General features: G+C 34.1%; 3 protein-coding genes across 3 annotated transcripts; 2 read left to right on the forward strand and 1 right to left on the reverse strand.

The window, feature by feature from the left end:
- Positions 1-988: 988 nt before the first annotated feature.
- On the forward strand, positions 989-4,203 carry LOC118052267 (tropinone reductase homolog At5g06060). The gene is made up of 5 exons (XM_035063186.2): positions 989-1,351; positions 1,472-1,679; positions 2,391-2,607; positions 2,706-2,812; positions 3,839-4,203. The coding sequence occupies exons 1-5, from the start codon at positions 1,266-1,268 to the stop codon at positions 4,019-4,021; spliced, it is 801 nt and encodes a 266-aa protein (XP_034919077.1). The 5' UTR covers positions 989-1,265; the 3' UTR covers positions 4,022-4,203.
- A 7,719-nt stretch (positions 4,204-11,922) lies between these two features.
- LOC118052266 (protein phosphatase 2C 37) lies at positions 11,923-14,037 on the forward strand. The gene is made up of 4 exons (XM_035063185.2): positions 11,923-12,492; positions 12,596-12,919; positions 13,225-13,330; positions 13,426-14,037. The coding sequence occupies exons 1-4, from the start codon at positions 12,067-12,069 to the stop codon at positions 13,740-13,742; spliced, it is 1,173 nt and encodes a 390-aa protein (XP_034919076.1). The 5' UTR covers positions 11,923-12,066; the 3' UTR covers positions 13,743-14,037.
- Positions 14,038-17,377: 3,340 nt separating this feature from the next.
- On the reverse strand, positions 17,378-19,700 carry LOC118052265 (large ribosomal subunit protein eL33w). The gene is made up of 5 exons (XM_035063184.2): positions 19,557-19,700; positions 19,391-19,426; positions 18,676-18,904; positions 18,543-18,585; positions 17,378-17,625 (listed from the first exon to the last, which is right to left on the reverse strand). Exons 1-4 carry the CDS (start codon positions 19,586-19,588, stop codon positions 18,544-18,546), a joined length of 339 nt encoding a protein of 112 aa, XP_034919075.1. The 5' UTR covers positions 19,589-19,700; the 3' UTR covers positions 17,378-17,625; position 18,543.
- Positions 19,701-19,962: the final 262 nt, after the last annotated feature.

Raw genomic sequence — 19,962 nt, forward strand, 5'->3', positions numbered from 1 at the left:
GCTTTCTTTGATAATTTTCTAGTTAAAAATATTTAAAAATAATATTTATTTTATTTTTAATACTAACATAAATCTAAAAACAATAGAAAGTTAATTTAAAAAAGAAATACTTTTAAAACGCATAAAAAAAAAATACTTGATAAAATTAAACCTCTACTCCATGTTAAATTAAAATTAATTTGTAGAATTTTATTCTCTATAATTGGTACTGCAATTTTATTGCTCTATATATGTATTTGTAAAATAAAATATTTTTTTTCATATATTGCATACAAACAAATGTCATGGAACGGAGGAAGTGCCTAGGTCTTCGAATGGTCGGGTATTTTCAAGAAGGAAAATTTTATTAGACACTGTAAATCTCATTTTTATGCAATTTACGGAACATTGAACAGGGAGTACGTGGCAGTCTCTCAACAGAGAATTTATCCAGACAGCAACCCCGCCAGCTGGGGGACCTGTGGCTGGTGGCTCCAGGATACACGTGCATGGCAATGCAAAGGGCTGTCATTCTGTTAATGACTCCATGGCCCATTTGCTGATGTGGACATCTAAGAGGCTTGTGCGTCAGATTTGGTTGGACGGGACATGGTTGGCCCAATTTTATTTAATTGTATATTGTGTTTGATTTCAGCCTGGCTCGTCCAGCCCTGCCATGGTTACGACTGCGGTCTAGCCTCTCAGTTCACCTAGCAGAGCCCGGTCCATATTTTTATGGGGCTCCACGTGTCAGAATCTCATCGAATAACTGTTGGGCGGATGAGTTTGACTTGGTACTCGCAGCCGCTAAAGCGACCCTTGCCTGATTCATCGAACCATATCCTTTTATTTTTCTATTTTTTAAAAAAACTTGAAAGGGTATTTTCTAATTAATTTACCTGTTAATTAAGATTAGTTTTTTTTTTCCTCGGAGGATCTTACAAGCACACCTCTTTAATAAAATCTTTCGGATATTGACATTGAGATTTGAGTCCAAAATGTCAGAAAAATAAAGCATAATTTCTTAACCTATAGGCCAATTCCTTTGAATTATTCATGCAAATGCTCACTGTGACATATAGAGTTGGTGTTATTCTTTTTAATTTTAAAAAATTATTTTTTGTATCTGTTTTAAATTAAACTTTTTAGTATTTTTAAATATTTTTATATACTGATTGATTTTGTAAAACAAAAAAAAATCATCCCCTTTCGATTGACGCTGTACGATCGAAGGTTTCCTAATCCATAAAGACACTGTCAAACAGAGAGAGGGAAAATCAATTGCAATGGCAGAGAGCAGCAGATTCAAAGACTCGAGATGGTCTCTCCATGGAATGACTGCTCTTGTCACTGGTGGCACTCGTGGAATCGGGTCTCTCTCAATCTATCTATCTCCAATAACAAAGTTTCAAATTCTCATTATTTCTCACGTCATGGATTTCGAAGTCTTCTTTTTTAGTCTTTGAACTGTATTATCTGTGTTTTTTACTAGGAATGCAACAGTGGAGGAACTTGCAGGGTTTGGAGCGAGGGTGCATACGTGTTCAAGAAACGAGGAAGAGCTCAATAAGTGCTTGAAAGAATGGGAGGCTAAAGGTTTTGTGGTTACTGGTTCAGTTTGTGATGCATCTTCTCGTGTCCAGAGAGAGAAGCTTATCGAGGAAGTTGGTTCTGTTTTTCATGGCAAACTCAACATTCTGGTAGGTAACCCCGTTAAAACCAGATCTGTGAAATTGGTTTGCAATTTCTGTTGAAATTGGATGTTGTCAGTGAACTGTTTGAGACATCATTTAGGCTTGTGGTTTGACAACGATTAGACTCATTAGCTGTATTGTTTTAAAGGGGTAGGTAAAAGCGGCACCTTGCCTTTAGGCATCCATCGCCTCCTTGCCTCTTTGGCGAGATTTATATTTCACCCGTTTTGAATTTAAGGTGGCTAGTAAATGGGAAGCATATGAATTTAGATCGTTAATTTTATGAATAAATTCCATTGTTTAAATCACATAGGATTGATTTTGTGTTATATGTCTGCCCAATTCTCGTGCTATTGTGTGGGGCTAGCGGTCAGGTCAAGGCTTTACTGTTCAACTGTATTTTGGATTCTTGAAAGGCATAGTTTCTGCTTCCAAGAGAAATAAACCACAACGGTCCCGAATCCTATTCCAAATGTTTATTGTACTTTTAATAAATGAATGCTGCTTCACGACCCATGATATTGTGATGATGTTCTAATTCTTCGGCCTGTTCATGTTTTCACTTCCTTGGCTTTCCAATGCCATGTTTTGAATCCCATTTTTATAGAAGCCAGTAGATAATTATCCGCTCTTATCATGTGTAAGAATCATTGCAAAGCTTGTTATTATTTTCTTCTTTTTCTCAGAGATTTAATATGCGCGATGTATTATGTTTAGGTAAACAATGTTGGTACAAATATCAGGAAGCCAACCACTGGTTATTCTGCTGAGGAATTTTCAAAACTCTTAGCAACCAACTTTGAATCTGCATACCATTTGTCTCAAATTGCACATCCTTTTTTAAAAGCATCTGGAGCAGGAAGCATTGTGTTCATTTCCTCTGTTGCAGGTCTTTTGCATATAGGTAGCGGATCAATTTATGGAGCAAGTAAAGGTGAGTGGCTGTTGAAAGCTAGTGTTCACACTAAGTTTGAGTGAGATCTTGGTGGTTGTGGAGTTAAAAGTGTTCTCTTCCATTTTTCTTTTTCTCAGGTGCAATAAATCAACTTACAAAAAATCTGGCTTGTGAGTGGGCAAAAGACAATATCAGGACCAACTGTGTTGCACCCTGGTATATCAAAACCTCGCTTGTGAAAAATGTACGATTTTCTAACCTGCCTACAGTACTGTTTACTTATCCTCAACCTTTAAGATAATAAACTTGAAAGGCTTGTCAACAAAATCTCTTTGGGAACATTTTTTATGCACGTGGATGGAACTTTCCTAGTAATTCTATGTTATTATCCTTTTGAAGTATTACCATCTAAGACTACTGGCATTGTTTTATGCTGCAAGTAGTGGAAGTCACCAGATCCAAATGAATATATTTAATTCGGTCCTGGATTGGTCTGAAGTTAGTAAATGGAGATTGGTAAGCAGCAAGCAGGCATCTGATTCCTGTTAAAAATACGTTTTGTCAAACTTATTTTTATTGCTAGCTAAGTTAAATTGCAGTCAATATCTAGCAACAGCATATATATTTGTAGGAATTATAAACCTAGCTTTTTGATGATCTTTGGAAACACATAATTTCCGAAAACCACCTATTACTCTTAAGAATCCCAATTATTTCCCTAGCGGTTCCTCAAGTCATGATGCCTCTTGAACTGAATGTCCTCGCGTTAACCCTTGTTGATAGATCTCTACTCGAGTATCATGGATTAGACAGGTTTTTTAAGGGGCCCGTGTACCTCAATCACTAAATAAATATTCAAACATCTGATGCTAAACTCAAGATTATTGTCTGGATGGTTCAGATCTATTATGATCGAGCATCTTAGTTACCTAGAGTTCCATCGGTCTGTCTGGCAACATCTACCAAGCAGTAATCGAACTAAATTATGTGATCTTTAGACCTGATATTGCGCACATTTTGATCCATAGATCCCACTGCGAGGGCTGCGTCAGAAATTCAGTTTTTCTAGCTTTATTATCCACTCAACATCGTTTTTGTGACAACATTTCATGAGTTACTCATTAGTCATTTCTACGAAACAAGCCATAAAACTATCTTCAGTTTTGCATAGTCTTGTGAGGGGATGGTGTTTGCACACACACACACATGATCCGAATGGATGGTTTTACAGAGACTCTTCTAACTATCATATGGTTCCTTCTTTTTCCAGTTGCTCGATGACAAGGTGTTTCTAGACAAAATAATCTCTCGAACCCCTCTCCAGCGCGTTGGGGATCCAAAGGAAGTCTCATCCCTGGTGGGATTCCTTTGCCTGCCTGCTGCTGCTTACATCACCGGACAAGTTATTTCTGTTGATGGGGGATTTACTGTGAATGGATTTAACCCGGTATAGACAAGATTAAGAGAGAAACAACCATTTTCCTCGAACAGCGATGCATGTGTAGCATTCTATCGCACAGCACATCTGTCACTTCCTTGTGTTTCTGTTTAATCAGGACCTTTTGTATGGACTCGTGTTATATTTTCAGCTCTCAGCCTTCTCTGATAAATGGTGGTGATTAACTTTGCTCAAAATTTGCCCCTAGATTTTTCGGCATTGCGATTAAGATATGCGGTCTTCGATTTTTATTTTTAAAAAAAAGACGAGGGCCCAAAATATTTGGGCTACGCATTCAGGTAGCCTTTTCTCTGGGTTTGAATCCAAGATTAAAGCTTTTTCTTTACTGATTAGTTTTTTAAAGTATTTTTTATTTGAAATTTTTATATTTTTTTATTGTTAAATTTTTATCTGTAAAATTTTACAAGCTGAATTCCCCACATGACCCAGATATTCAGTGACATGGAAAAAATATATATAAAAAGAAAGAAAAAGAGCAAGAAAGCAATTAAAATCAACGAATCACCCTTGCATTCTTGTAATAAAAAATGGATTCTGATATTTTCCAAAACCTTCTTGTGTACTCGAGCTCTAGATACATCAATTAGGTAATTAACAATGTTACTGCCACGAAAGCTACCAAATATCTTTCTAAACTGACACCAATACCTTTAGTCAGATACATTGGAAAAAACCTCAATTTATTCTTGGTTAGCTTCAAGAAGTTCCGAGCCATATATGATTTAATTTATCTCACCGTATAACACACCTACGTAAATTGCAAGGCCAACCTAAAGCTTGAAATGCCCTATAGTATTCAAGCACGCATCACACGTACGTGTCTTGAAATAGCACAATTCTCTTGCTTTTACGTACTTTTGTGCTCGAGGGCATTGGGTGCTTTCTTACGTTAACATTGGTTATGTAAAGAAATTAAGACAGTACCTTCGGGAGTAAGATATAAATTGATTTTTAAAATATTTTTTATTTTTAAAATAATCTGAAAAAATCAATAAAAATAACAAAAAAAAAAATCATAAAACAGTTGGGCGGCAATGCCAATCATGGCTAAAGCAAGCCAGAGGTCCGTGCCGGTTTCTGTTTATAAAAAAGTTAGTGGTTGGCTAGTCATGCATGCTTTCTCAATCACCTGCCAGCCGGTTTGTGTTGCGTCACCCCTCGCAGAGTGTTGAGGATCATGCTTGACAGCTTTTATGTTGTGCGTGGCAATTTTTTGATGGTGAGTGATTGTACCACCCTGGACCACGGTTTTCACGGTGGTTTTCGGCACTGTTTGTTTTTCTGTGAAGAGTTCGAGATATTTTATTTTTCATTTTTTATTTTTAAATTATTTTAATATACGATTTTAAAATAAATTTTTAAAGTAAAAATTAGAAAACAATCATAATTTTCATCAGCAACTACATGAAAAAATTAATTAAGGTGAGCTTGTCAGAGAACTCACGGGTAAGTAAAATAACTAAATATATTAAATTAGAAGGGTGTTTTCGAAAGTGCTGCCATTTCAATTTTTTTCACTTTGGTTTTTTTTTTTTCTTCTCAGTTGTTTTCTTTAATTGTAAAATTAGCATCCAATTGCATCAAATTTATTAGCTAGGAAAAAAATCAAAAAACATGGGACCAACTTAGAAAAAAACACTTAAAATGGACGATGTGTTTAAAGTTGGCATAAAAAAATATTCTTTAATCCCTAGTTTTTGGTTCTTTATACTTTTCTAAATTCAATTTTGATACACAACTTCATTTTAATTGTTTTTAAGTCCCTAGTTTTAGGGAGAAACAAATTTTTATCAAATTTCTACACAGAAAAAAAAAGTTATTTTTACATATTTGACCATCAAATTGATTGATGTTGGTGTCCACATATTATATCTGATGAAAGGAGTTAGATTAGTTGTTGTTTCAAACTTTGATATTACCTCAAAAAATTAGATCAAGATCAAGGAAGAAAAATATAACTTGATTTAATTTAATGAATCTAGGCTGTCTTTTAGTTTATTTGGTTGATAAATTCATTTATAGGTGTTGTGAGGGTGTTTACAAGGTACTTCTTAGTTAAAAAAAGGTTGGAAAAAAAATATTTTCAGACACAAGTATCATTGCCATGATTTTTCTGGCCATCAACGTGATGACTAGATTTTGAATAGACAAACGACACATCATTTAATTATTATTTTTTAAAATAAAATATCCATGCCATCTATCCCTTAAATTGTTTTTTTTTTTAATGTACAAGGCCTAAGGCTTTCACCCACCTATTAAAAAAATTAAAAAAAAATACAAGGTCTAAGCATGCGAACTTCAGCTTTTTTTTCATTTGCCCAGATGTGCTCGTCGCTAGGCCCGCACACCTGAGCTTTTTGAGGGTTTTTCTTTACAATTATTTTTAGTCTATATCAAGATGCAAAAATAAATTTATTAAAATAAATTATCAGACCTCACTGGGCCCTTGGTGTGAATTGTTGATTTGACTGGTCATGGCACTATATTAGCTTAGAAAAAATATGTATGAGTTGGATCATATTTTGACTTGGATTCTAAATTTTATTTGTTGATTAAAGTTTAATGTGATCAATATAGTATGACATATTTGTATAGTTTCAATTTAAATTATTTCACAAAGCTATAGTTCTAAAATTGATTATAGATTTAATCTCATTTGTGGTTGACCAAGACCCAATAAGGTCAAGTCAGGAAGAGAACAAGGAAAGAAAAGGAAAAAGAAAAATTATGGAATAGGGTTAACTGACTATAATAGTGTTTATTACCCCAATTATAATAGTTCATTTTTTTTTTTCACTTCACCCCTTTATTTTTTTATAGTTTAATCATTCGATGGTTTTTTATTTTTACAATAAGCTATAATTATATAAAACAATAATGACAAACGAGTTTTTTTTTTTTTTTTAAAGAAACAGATCACCATTCAAGTGAGGTAGTTAATTTATTGTTTTAAGCTTCCTCTTTTTTTTTAAAAAAAAAAAATTCTCTGGCAGTTATTTATGTTCACATTTAAACCAGAATTAGAGGACTAAAATGACAAATGAGTTTTTTTTATATATATATATAAACAGATCACCATTGAAATCATGCAACCAGTTTGTTGTTTTAAGCTCCCTCAACTCTCTTTTTTTCCAGTTTAATCATTCGGCAATTCTTTATTTTCACATTCAAGGCATAGCTAGACAAGACTAAAATGATAAATGATTTAAAAAAAAAAAACTAGATGACCATTCAAGTTACGGGGCCAGTTTACTATTTGCTTGCTTTGTCAAACAAGCCATACAAACTTCTTCTTTTTTTCATTTATTAATGTTTATAGTGATTAATTAATTTATCCAAATACACTAATTGAATTTTTAATCATTATTTGAAGTATTTTATAACATGCAAGCAAGGAAAAAACATTGCTTATATTTTTTAATGAACGTAGGACAGGTGTAATGCAGTAATTATATACCGTAAGTCCAATAAGAACAACAGATAAATTAATTAATTAAACTAATGTATTTTTTTTCTTTAAATACCAGGTGCTTCTTTTGTTTTTTCAAGGGCTGGTGTGAATAATTACTGTGGGTTGATGGGATCTCAGATTTCAAATTACACAATTGTCGTAATCCATCTCCAAATCTTGTTCGATTCTTTCTAATTTTTTTGCTCATGACTTATAGCGAAAGTTTATAATCCTAATCGTTAGTTTTGAAAAGTAAACAGAGACATTAAACTTTAATTAAGCAATGACTGACTTTAATGATCGAAAAAAAAACAATAAAGAATTAAGTTTTAGAAAGATTAAAGTTTATATTTTTTAAAGCTATTGTTTTAAGATCTTTATCTGGTTCGAAAAATTAATCAAAAAAATATGTTTAAAAATCGATCTTTTGAAAACTCGAGAGAGTCGTTGAAACTGAGATGCAGAGGGAGTGTCATGACGGACCTATTTTAGTGGATGTCACGTTTTAACTCGTCTTCTGAAAATTTAATGCACATGCACATGCTATTTTTTAAAAAAATTATATCTTTATATTTTTATAGATGAGACCTCAATCTACTGAGATGCATCAATTTTTCATATCTCGATCGATTAGCTGAAGTTCTGATAGATCTAGACAAAGAAAGCAGATGGATTTAAAGAAATGTAAACAATTATATAAATCACAGATCGAGGCCGTCCCTTATCAGAAATTCTCCGGTGCCCATGTCCCGTGCACGGTGGTCGGCACCAAATGGTTTGTATTTACATAAATAATTTAATTTATGGATGGTGCGAGGACTTGTCTCGGGTCCTCTCGCGGCTTCCTCGGCAACACAGGCATACACGATTTAAGATCGAGGCTTTTTCCTGGCTATATGGATCGAGAGCTTGTTTGGCAAGCAAGTTTTTTTTATAAGTTTCCGAGGTTTTTTTTTCTTATCTAAAATCTAATAAAATAATGTTTGGTAAATTAAATTCTAAAAGTTATTTTTATCAGGGATTTTTCTGCGAGTTCAAATACATTAATTGTCACGGAGTTTCGAAAAATCAAGGATGCCAGTCAAAAGATGTTCGGTAATGGTACCGTATATTTTTATAAAAATATCTTTTGTATTAAAAATATATTAAAAAATATTTTTTATAGTATTATTATATTAAAATTATAAAAAAAACACTAAAAAAAAAATTCATACAAAAAGCATATAACACCGCCTCTTGTTCATAATATAGGGTCAGAAGTTATTGCTTTGTTGCAACAATCAACGGGCCACGGAAAATGAAAGAAAAGGAAGCATAAATTTTAAGGGATGTAATTTATTTAGTTAGATTTTAGATTTATTTTTTAAAAATTATTAATTTTAAAATCCGTGCGATAATTATAACACACATAAATTAATTCAAATATTTATATTAATAATAGTAAAAAAAAAAATACAAACACAAGAGAGTATGATGGAGGATATCCCATCATAATATGAGATATTTTGCATCAACAGTACAGAAACTCTTCATTCTATTAATATTAAGAAGTATAATTTAATTAGTTAAATTTTAGATTTATTTTTTTAGAATTATCGGTTTAATTTTTATAAATTTAAGAGCTATTAAAGATTTACATAGTTATTAACTTTATAATCCAAAATTTAATTAAAATATATACAAACTAATTAAATATCCACATTATTAATAATAATAATAATAATAATAATAATAATAATAAAACTCTTCCTTCTATTTATTTTCCCTCGTGACATGAATCACGGCATGACAAATCAATACAAGGACGCATCTTATTTTTTTGCTCGAACAAGAATCAAATTCGAAAACTCACGTAACGTTATAATTGTTCCAACTTGAAAAGGATAATTTTGAAGCTATACCTGACTCCAATTTTTATTTTTTTTTTATTTTTTAATGTCTCTATTTATCTTTTAGAAGGTGGAAACATTTATAAACATAATTTTTAGACATGTAGCCGGCCAATTCAAGATCCAAGTTCCGGGTTTGGATCAGGTCAGATGTTTAGGTTATTTTTTTTTTAATCAAAAAAATATTATTTTAATAAAAAAAATCAATAAATTATAACTACAATTTTAATCAAGTTATCAAATTAACCTACCAAATTATATAATTTTTTTTTCTTTCAACCAACTCAGTTTTTATTTCAAGATGATTGAGTCCGAATCAACCTGCCAAATCAGGCAGATTTCAAAACTGTGATTATAAAACTTGGAAGGTGGGTACCTATCCAAAATTTGGTCGAGGACGGCAAAATTTAATGGAAAGGCAAGCGTGAACGCTGGAGACATGTCTATGCTCAAAAACCGAGGGGCGTTTCCCCTTCAGCTCCACGTCATTTGATAGACACGTGTCTTGCTATACAGTTACCAAACATTAAGATATTCTGCAAAAACGGAGAGTCAATTGATGTTGACATGCAGCACATTACGTGTCCAAATCTCCCTCGTTTTGTAGACCCCTTCATCGAACAACTGTAACAACCAGAATAAAGCGATTACACCAGATTGATCACTGGTCGATGCACCATCTCGCGCGTTGTATCACGCTCTATTAGACAGCACAAGAGCAGGCAGGGGAGCATATCATCCCCACCAGTTTACCTCTGCTGTGACAAAGATACCGGTAATTATTACTTTCCAGGAAAAAAAAAACACTTTGCCACAAATTAGGAGTGTGGTACAGATAAAGATCGGTTAATTTTATTTTTTAAATTATTTTGAAATGATGATATTAAAATAATTTTTTAAAAAATTAAAAATATATTATTTTAATAATTTTTTTTTTAAATAAACACTTTAAAAAAAAAATACTATCATACTTTCAAAAAAATATCATTTTTTAATAAGTGAATCATCATCATCAGTGCCCCATTCTTATATTCAAGTAATTCATTATTATTCTAATTTTTTTTTAATAGAATGCCAGAACTTCTTAACAAATTTTGTATGAAATTGCTTTATATATATATATATATCATAGAATTATTATGCTATCCAGATATGAAGTTTGTGAGTGTTAAAAATATAAATTCCAATACAAAATCAATATTTTTTTATTCACAACAAAATACAACTTTTATTTCTAAGACAAGACAAGATTCATTTGCTTATTCGATTAAAAAAAAATCCACTCCCTCACATTGTGATTTATTATAAATCTTACTTTTCATGTATTCAAGCCTTGGTATCTAAATACAAAAAAACTTGATTACAATCACAAACTTTGTTCTCTCAATTAATCAAATCAACACATGATATAAATATTTAAGCTCAAAATATTATTTTTATGTTTTTAATTATTGATGAAATGTAAAAATGTTTGCATTCTAATTTTACAACCTCCTGCTGGAAAAAAAAATACATTATTATTTGTTTTTATGTTTTAAAAGTATTTTTTAAAAAAATTAAATTTTAATATATATTTTTTATTTTAAATTAATAATTTTTTATATTTTTAGATTATTTTGATGTGTTGCTGTTAAAAATATATTTTTAAAAAATATAATTTTAATATATTTTTTAATGAAAAATATTTTTAAAAAATAATCGTAACAATATTTTTAATATATTAAATTAATTTAAATTTGATTATAAAAATGCACTGACACCTAAATTTTTTGATGATTTTTGAAATTAGATGAATTTCACTGGAGCAAATTTGTTTCTTATACTAGAAGCTGACTGTTGCTGTAAATACGGTCCTGTATAATTTAAGAATTTTAATTACACAAGATGATCTAATAAAATATGGACAACCATGAAAATATCACCCATGTGTCACGTGGGAAGTTTTCTACAACACGAGAGCATCGTCTTCTTTTCGGTGGCCGCATGGGATCATGGCTCATGATCTAAAACCAAGTGCAGGGCACCAAGACAGCAAATTGCAATAACGTAAAAAAGGCCGTGCACTTATTACCTGTGTCCTTACTCGTAACCCGCGGAGCGCGTGTGCAGAGAGAGTAATCAGACACGAATCTCGTATTCGAAGATCTCTGCCACGTGGTGATATCTTCGGAGACTGTGCAATTAGAAAACGAGACCTCCGTTTAAACAGTACCAAACTAAATTTATTAAAATAAACAAAATCATACTTAAAATAAGATTTCAGGACCACATGCGTGTCAGGAAACAAAGGTAGCTGCAACAACGTGTGTTCGTATTCTATTGGGACACGTCAATATTTCGATAGAAAGGTGAACACGTGGTGAATTACTACAAGGAAAGAGAAAAATGGACGGTGAAGATCAGCACCTTCGTATTCAGTAGATCAATGTCATGCCATCTGTACATGTCGGATCCTTCTTGCCCGTGACGGTGACGGGCAGTCCTGCCCGTCATGTCATTGTGGCCCCCAGGTGAAAACATCTCGCTTTTTAAGTCCCTCCTCCATTTTATAGCTCCTCTCTCTGTGCAAGAAAGATCTATCGTCTCTTTTCATTTCTCTCTGTTAGCCCCCTTACTTAATTATTACTTGAGGATTTTGGAGATAGTTGATTTGTTTTTGCTCATTAAGTATTTTTATTGCCTGTGAATTTGAACTAATGGCCGGGATTTGCTGTGGAGTTGTTGCTGAGAATGAAGCAGCTGCAGCAGTTGAGTCAAGGTCACGAGCATCAAGACGCAGGAGATTAGAACTCCGGTTGGTTTCCGACGTGTCTGTTCCACCGTCAACGATTTTGGATATCGCTCCGGCGAAAAGGAAGAAACCCGAGTTGTTTCCCATTCCCATCTCACGTGATTGTGGTAACGCAGTAGAAAACTGCAAAAGAATTGAAGAAAATAAAAACAATAGCATCTCGGATTCAAGTAAACCAGAATCTGTGAATTTGAAAGAAGCTCTTAAATTCGGCATGACTTCTGTTTGTGGTAGAAGAAGAGATATGGAAGACGCCGTTTCGATACACACTTCTTATACTACAAAAAACACTTCGTATTTTGGTGTTTTCGACGGTCATGGTTGCTCACATGTAAGAGCGAACTTCCTCCCTCAAATTGCTTTCCAGTCTCCTTTTTTCTTTTTTTATCATGTTATTTTATGGTGCTGATTTTGGTGCGTTATTTTTAATTTAGGTGGCGATGAAGTGTAGAGATCGGTTGCATGAGATAGTAAAACAAGAAGTTGAAGGTTTTAAAGAAGAAGAAAGTGTAGAATGGAAGGAAACTATGGAGAGAAGTTTTGTAAAGATGGATAAAGAAGTGGGTAATTGGTGCGTTGAAGGAGAAAATAGTTCTAGTTGTAGGTGTGGGTTACAGACGCCACAAGGCGACGCCGTTGGATCTACTGCTGTGGTTGCTGTGGTGACGCCTGAGAAGATTATTGTCTCCAACTGTGGCGATTCTCGTGCCGTGCTTTGTCGAAACGGTGTCGCTATTCCTCTCTCCTCTGATCACAAGGTGAGGTTAATCATTTCCTTTAAATTGATCCATGCTTTTAGTTTTTCTTTGGAGTGCTTATTTATGAACCATGTTAAAGAACAAGTAGAAATGTTGTTTCCACTAAAAGAATTAGGCGTGCGGATGTGGGTCAAGGTTTGAGCTTTAGCTTTGTTGATTGTTGATAGCAAGGAACTTTTTAGGAATCGGCGTGTGCCGAACACATTTTTAATTCTTAGGACCTGATTATAATATTATTGTTAATCATGATGTAGGTTTTATTTCGATTTTATTTTGCCAACTTCTGTTTATATCTGTAATTACAGCCTGATCGACCAGATGAATTGCTTCGAATCCAAGAAGCTGGTGGGCGTGTAATTTACTGGGATGGCCCCAGAGTTCTTGGTGTTTTGGCCATGTCTAGAGCCATAGGTAATTAACATTGCAGTGGATTTATTACACCCCCGTCAAATTGTGGCTGGTTTCTGTTTGATTCATGTACTCATGTTTTGTTGGCTTGTCATCAGGTGATAATTACTTGAAGCCCTACGTCATACCGGAACCGGAAGTGACTGTGACGGAACGGATGGAGGAGGATGAGTGTTTGATATTGGCAAGTGATGGACTCTGGGATGTGGTGTCAAATGACACTGCTTGTGGGGTTGTGCGAATGTGCCTCCGTGCCCAAAAGCCACCTTCACCACCAGGTTCTAATGGCGCCCTTGGGAGCTCTGATAAGGCCTGCTCAGATGCGTCAGCTCTGTTGACTAAGTTGGCCTTGGCTAGGCACAGCACGGACAATATAAGTGTTGTTGTTGTGGATTTGAGAAGAAATCAACATTAACAGCACAATAGTAGATAAAAAAAAATGTAATTTAGATCAATTAAAGAAAAATACGGAGGGCAGTGCCATTCGGTTTTTTATTGTATTTTCTAGTTTCCTTTTTCGAAGGGAAAAGGAAATCTTACATGGGTTTTTCTCCTGAGCTTGACGCGAATGTTTAGTTTTATTAATAGGCTGCAAAAACTTGCAGGAATATGAATATGGTTGAGGAGGCGGGGAATGTGGTTCTAAATTGTGTATAAGAACTAAGGGGGACTCTTTATTCCTCGATGAATCAATCAGTTTTTTTCCTTAACAGTTTTCCTTCTCTGTTCCATGATTGTAAATTCCCGGTGCCAGTGTTCCACGTCTGATCATATCCTATAAATGTCCAGGAGTTTCTGTGAAAATGCTTACTGTTTCCCCCCACGTCGGAGAAATGAGGAGGCGGGGATGACCTTATGAAAAATATGGTTATTTCTTGATCCAAGGAAAAACACTCATGCGATTAAAAATGATGTTGCATGCATGTAACTCTGCTTCTGTCGATTGCTACCGCCGGAAACCGGCAAGTTTCCTCTTGTGCGGTTGTTGGTTTAAAATAATCCCCCGTTAATTATGATTGATTATGCTCCTTTTAACTTCGGAAAGGAAAATTAACATGAGAGAGGAGGAGGGGGTCACTTTGGAGATAATGCGGATGTTGTGGATGGATAGATGATAATTAAGTTCCTCTTGGGGTACATGGAAGGGTGGATATCGTGTTCCATTATTTGATTCTAAATTCTTGACAAGATGTGGGGGGCTCACCTGGACATACAATCATCAGCAGACACGTAGCATTTTGTCTCGGTTCTCTCTGCTGTCCTAGATTTGGTTTTGATTTGATGATGATGGCACAACCTGTCTTGAAGACACTCATTCCGTAATTGATTTCTTGCAAGTAAATTTACTTCCCAAAAAGTAAATTATTTTGACTCGATCAGTGAATCAAGCGCATGATGTGCGGCATGAGTCTGGGCCATTTATTTTAGTACGGCGGTTTAGGGTGGTGCTTGCACTTTTTTTTTTTTTTTGAATTTTTTTGAAAAAACAATTAAATTAATATATTTTATAGTGTAAAAATGAAAAAAATCATGAAAAAAATATTATTTTAATATATATTTTTTTTTATATTTTAAAAATTGCACTCGGAGAACAGTAAATCCCGATCCAATGACAAGCTAGCTAGCTAAATGGGTCTCCATCGCGTCTCTGCACTTTGGAAACATGATGGTACAGAGCTTATTGTTTGAGAGGAGACCTGTCAGTGGTCAGCCATTTGCCTGGTTTTGGATGACTCAGAGTACACTCTTTGGCATCTGGAAGTTGGCCATAACGGGACGCTATTGCTCATTTTCATGGCATTACTATCATTCAGAACACTAGTTCGTGGCCAGTCACTATAAAGCCAGACCTCAGGAGGAGAGGTCAACGTTCGGCCACCTTTCTCTGCCTAAGTGACAAACTGATCTGCCAATGACACACACACACACACACGAAAGTTTCCAGTAATGAACACAATCAAAAAGGAATGCCCGACATCAGAGATGTGGTTGCTGTTCAACTACTTGTATGATGTTTCTGTGGTGGACGCCCCTGGTTTCCTCTCCAGGCCGACGAACTAAAATAAGAACAAATCTGAACGAGTAAAGTTTTGTGGATTCGGTGCTCAAGAGAAACAATGAGCATGTTGTGACTGTGCTGAATTGAACATCAAATAGCAGGATTACTCAAGAGGTTGCTTGGTATTATTTGCCGTTTTCCTTGTTTTTTAACTTCTGAGAACTTTGAAACATAAAACTTTCTTCCTGTTCTGAAGATGGCTTTATTCTGGTGTTTAAAAAACCCTGACAGCAGACGGTGGACATTTTACATGTTTTATCAAAACAAAAAAATAATCTGTTTTTAATACGAAAACATATAGATAAAATAAAAACACGTATAATACCAATCGAGCCCTTAGCTTAATCTCCTGCATAAGTAAATACAAGATATCACGTTTTTTCTGAGATTAGCATTTGAGTTTTGGATTTCCTTGTACCGTGCTAAAATCAGGAGCACACTCCGGGCCATTGTTGTTTTCTTTAAGCTTTTCCAATAATACTGTCTTCTGATTCATCAAAAATAAAAGAAAAGAAAGAAAGAACGAACGAACGCAAAAACGCAGTCCAAGATTTTCATAAGCCATGGAATATGGCATCATTCCTTCTTTACACTGTTGTTCGGTAGAAAGAAGGTTCTCAATATTTCTCTTGCCGTTTGCTTGTTGCTTGCCTCAGCTTTGTATCTCTTTGACGCTTTTAATCCTCTATACTCTGTAGTCCTTGTCCGCACCGGATATTCTGATAAGATCAGTTTGCGAAAGACAGCGACTGTACTGTCAATTCATCCAGGAGGGTTTGATTTTTGAACAGAATCGTGTCCCATTCCCCAAAGACAGCATGTTCTGATTCTCAAAGGGGAGAAAAGGAAAAGGAAATCAAATTTAAGACATCAGATGAAACGATGTCAAATTTCTGAAGCCTCTTGTCATGAATTCTGACCACAATCGTAACAGGTTTGTGCTGGAATTGACATGTTGAGCTTAACTACTTTAGTTTTATGCTACTCGGGATAAAAGTTCATGCTTCTTATGGATAGACAATGCTGTGAACTTGTACGGGGAATAAGCATTTGAACGATCTAAGAAGTGAATTATGGAGCATCAGATTCTAGTAATAAATGCATTTCATCGAAGAGCAAAAACTCCTGATACATCTTATGAGAGCGAACGATCGATTCTTGTTGTTGATGTCTTTCCTGCAACCAACCCGACAACAATTGGGGGATAACAGCAGGCAAAAGCAAAATGAAGATGAAATTCAATAATAATAAGCTTCTAATTGCTTTGTTTTTCGTCCCCTACTTTCACAGATATCTATAGTTAGCTTGTGTGTCGTTTGATAGAGTTTATGTTTTGTAGAACTTTTATGAATTTATTTGTAGTTATCATTTTTTTTTTAATTTCTGATAAAAAAAAGATGTATTTTTGCTATAAATGACCTTCGGTTTGAAATCAAAACGTGGTTGGAAAATTCAGCCAATATTTTTTACTTTCAAAATTAACTCTTTTAGGAGACGTTTGTTTTATATAAAATAAATTTATTTCGAAATCTTTTTTACATCATTCAACTAGTAGTGATGTAAAGAATATAACAATAAAGTTTGTAATGAAATATTGATGAAGAATTATGGCGATGAAGTGACAATAATAGTTTATATTAAAAATTGATCGATTATGATGACGACAACGTGACAATAGCAGTTTATATTAAAAATTGATTTTAGTTTAATGCAGTTTGATCATTTCATATTAAAATTAAAGATAAAAAAAGATAAAAATCACTTCTGTTGATCAAAATTAATAATCAATCATTTAATTCCAAATTTAACCTCCCTTTAAAAATTATTATAAAAACAAAAGGTATCAAAATTAGATTATAACAATTGGCATCCCTTGGTTTTTTTTTTTTTTTTTTTTTTTTGTGCTTCCTTGCAAAATATGTGCCATGCTTTTGTCCATTCTCAGAACTTGACCACTTTGGCCCTACGAAATTGTGTTATAACATAAGAAATTATCAAGGAAATAAATGCGCGCCTCATATTTGTTCATCATATCAAAGAACTTGATGTGTGAATCGAGGTAAAGCCTAATGGTGATAACAAAACCACTCTCATCAAGAACAAAATGGTGGAAAACAGAGACTGGAATTAGCAACAAAGTCCACCCATCATTCTTAACTCGAGCGATATTTAAACTTATAATAAGTAATACAAGACGACAAACGAGCCCACGCTGCTACCTGCCAAAACGCCTGAGGAACTGCAAGAAGAAAAAATAATGGACATCAGAACCATGGTATTTGACGCCGCAACACCATCACGTTAATGAAACTAAAGCGAGCACTAACTAATCACGGCATAAAACTAAAAAGTGGACTCGCTATACGGGGGATTAAAATACACACGTTTCTTATGTTATCCGAGCATGGTTAGCAATGGAATAAAATGAATCCAAAAGAATAACATAAGCTGAGCTCTATCAGTATCGCACACATGACAACAGTGTCCTGAAACCACGTCCATTTATAAAAGAATGAAATTAATATACTACTAGAAAGGTATGATCAAACAGTACAAGTTTGACAAGACTCGGGTGACCAACAGAGAGGCAGAAAAAAACTAGAGCCCTTTGATCATCTTATATTATGTATATGCATGTAAAATGCTCACACTACAATACACCTGCAACGCAACATTGGACAACCATGTAATAAGATTGTGTACAGTACCAATTGGATAGAACAGAAGCACATTTTGACAGTTTTGGTGGATAATGAAGCACTGGTGTGTTTAGGATACGATTTAACCCACCCCATTCACTTCCCAAAGAGATGCATTTGCAATGAAGAATCATTAGAGCATTACAATCCATCTCCAAAAGCCAATAGATTCATTGTGAGAAAATCATATTTCAAGTTGATAACCATATCCAATCTTCAAAATCATTCCCCACAAAACAACCAAAAGCAGACCAAGTGTTATTAGGTACGTTACCATCAAACTTTTAAGTTAGACACTGACCTTAAGAGGAAAATTCAAATGAAGAAACAAGACATTACAGTAATAAAAAACATGGATAACAAAAGCACTCAAATTCATGCAAAGCTATACTAGAACTACTCATCTAGATTAACACGTACAAAGAGAGTCATAATGATGATATAAAGTTATCTGTACCTCAAATGTTGCTCGGATACATGAAAACTCTAACACGAGTTCCCTGCAAATGAAACACATATTTAATACACAAAAAGCCAAGTACCCAGAAACTATGACATACCAATCACAACAGCTATTTTAAAAAAAATACCATGGACTTTGGAGGCAGGTTAGACTTGAACTTAGCTCTGACAACACCGCTGTTTCCATGAGGCCTTGTGACCTTGCCCCAAATGCAGCGATAATGGGATCCTTGCTTCTTCACCTTGGCCTTGTAGATGTATGCCATGCGCTTACCAGCATACCATGCAACTTCTTCCTTGGTGTTGACTCCCTCAATCTGGATCAGTGATGTGTTGGGATATTGGTTGGACTTCGACCTAGCCATCAAAACAATATTTTAATCTCAGACTAATCCACACAACAAAAACAAAATCCTAATTCCATTTCTGTTAAACTATATTCAATTTCTGAAACTTGAATGAAATAATTCCAATGAATCCATCCTATTCTTTACTGTACTTAGTCAATTCAAATTGCTGCAAATATAGTTATAGCTAAAACCACTAATCTTGAACTGATAAAACATGTTTTATTTTGCTTATCTTTCAAAAGAAGATCAAAACATTCTCTATAAACTAGAAAATGCCAGCACTTACTTGGCATCAAACCTGATGCCAATATTTCATTTAACACAACAAAATCAAACATGATAGCTTCTAAACAACCAATCCCGTAACCTAAATGCCCTTAACTTTCTTTTCTTATTCAGATTTCTCCGTAAGCAAACAGAGTGAATAAAATACACATCAAGAAAACACACATAATAAATTCACAGAATATAAAAGCTAAGCTATAGTTATTACCTCTTGTAACCCAAGATTGTGCCTCTGACATAAAGCCTAAAGAAAAAGAAAATATAGAGTGTTAAAAAAAAATGCAATTGTTTATTAGCTTAAATAACAAATTATTAACTGAAAATTAAAATTTTGATTCTTTTCGTGTTAAAACATTAAAGAAAGTATCGCAAACCTGACTCGCTCTCCTTGGCGTCCCTTCACCATTTTGCAACTCCGAGTCTATGCGCTCCCTCTCTCGCTAAAAGTGGCTTAAACTGTGAAGCTGTTGGGAAGTGGAAACGTAAAACCCTAATAGCTGCTGTTTCTATAAAGCGCAAACACGTGGTTGGGCCTTTAGAGTTTAGATCGAACATTAACTCAAGAAATAATCTTAATGGGCTTATGGTGTCCTTTTTCCAGTGGGCTAATATGATTTTTTTTCCCGTGGCCCTTTGTAAGAAACAAAAATCATTTGTAATGGGGCATTTGGAGTCCAGTGTTATTTTTTAAATTATTTTTTATTTTAAAATATATTAAAATAATATATTTTTTAATTATTTAAAATTTATTTTTGGTATCAGCATATCCAAATAATTTGA

This window comes from Populus alba, chromosome 8, assembly GCF_005239225.2.
Source record: "Populus alba chromosome 8, ASM523922v2, whole genome shotgun sequence".
NCBI classification, from domain to species: domain Eukaryota; kingdom Viridiplantae; phylum Streptophyta; class Magnoliopsida; order Malpighiales; family Salicaceae; genus Populus; species Populus alba.

What these genes read in the sequence shown, in the direction of transcription:
- LOC118052265 (XM_035063184.2), bottom strand. Translation starts at nt 19,588, where the DNA reads ATGGTGAAGGGACGCCAAGGAGAGCGAGTCAG. An exon ending in CGCCAAGGAGAGCGAGTCAG is followed by an intron (nt 19,427 to 19,556) that starts GTTTGCGATACT and finishes CTTTTTCTTTAG; the next exon opens with GCTTTATGTCAGAGGCACAA. An exon ending in ACAATCTTGGGTTACAAGAG is followed by an intron (nt 18,905 to 19,390) that starts GTAATAACTATA and finishes TTTGATGGCTAG; the next exon opens with GTCGAAGTCCAACCAATATC.
- LOC118052266 (XM_035063185.2), top strand. Translation starts at nt 12,067, where the DNA reads ATGGCCGGGATTTGCTGTGGAGTTGTTGCTGAGAATGAAGCAGCTGCA. An exon ending in CTCTCTCCTCTGATCACAAG is followed by an intron (nt 12,920 to 13,224) that starts GTGAGGTTAATC and finishes CTGTAATTACAG; the next exon opens with CCTGATCGACCAGATGAATT. An exon ending in GGCCATGTCTAGAGCCATAG is followed by an intron (nt 13,331 to 13,425) that starts GTAATTAACATT and finishes GCTTGTCATCAG; the next exon opens with GTGATAATTACTTGAAGCCC.
- LOC118052267 (XM_035063186.2), top strand. Translation starts at nt 1,266, where the DNA reads ATGGCAGAGAGCAGCAGATTCAAAGACTCGAGATGGTCTCTCCATGGA. An exon ending in GGTGGCACTCGTGGAATCGG is followed by an intron (nt 1,352 to 1,471) that starts GTCTCTCTCAAT and finishes GTTTTTTACTAG; the next exon opens with GAATGCAACAGTGGAGGAAC. An exon ending in AATTTATGGAGCAAGTAAAG is followed by an intron (nt 2,608 to 2,705) that starts GTGAGTGGCTGT and finishes TCTTTTTCTCAG; the next exon opens with GTGCAATAAATCAACTTACA.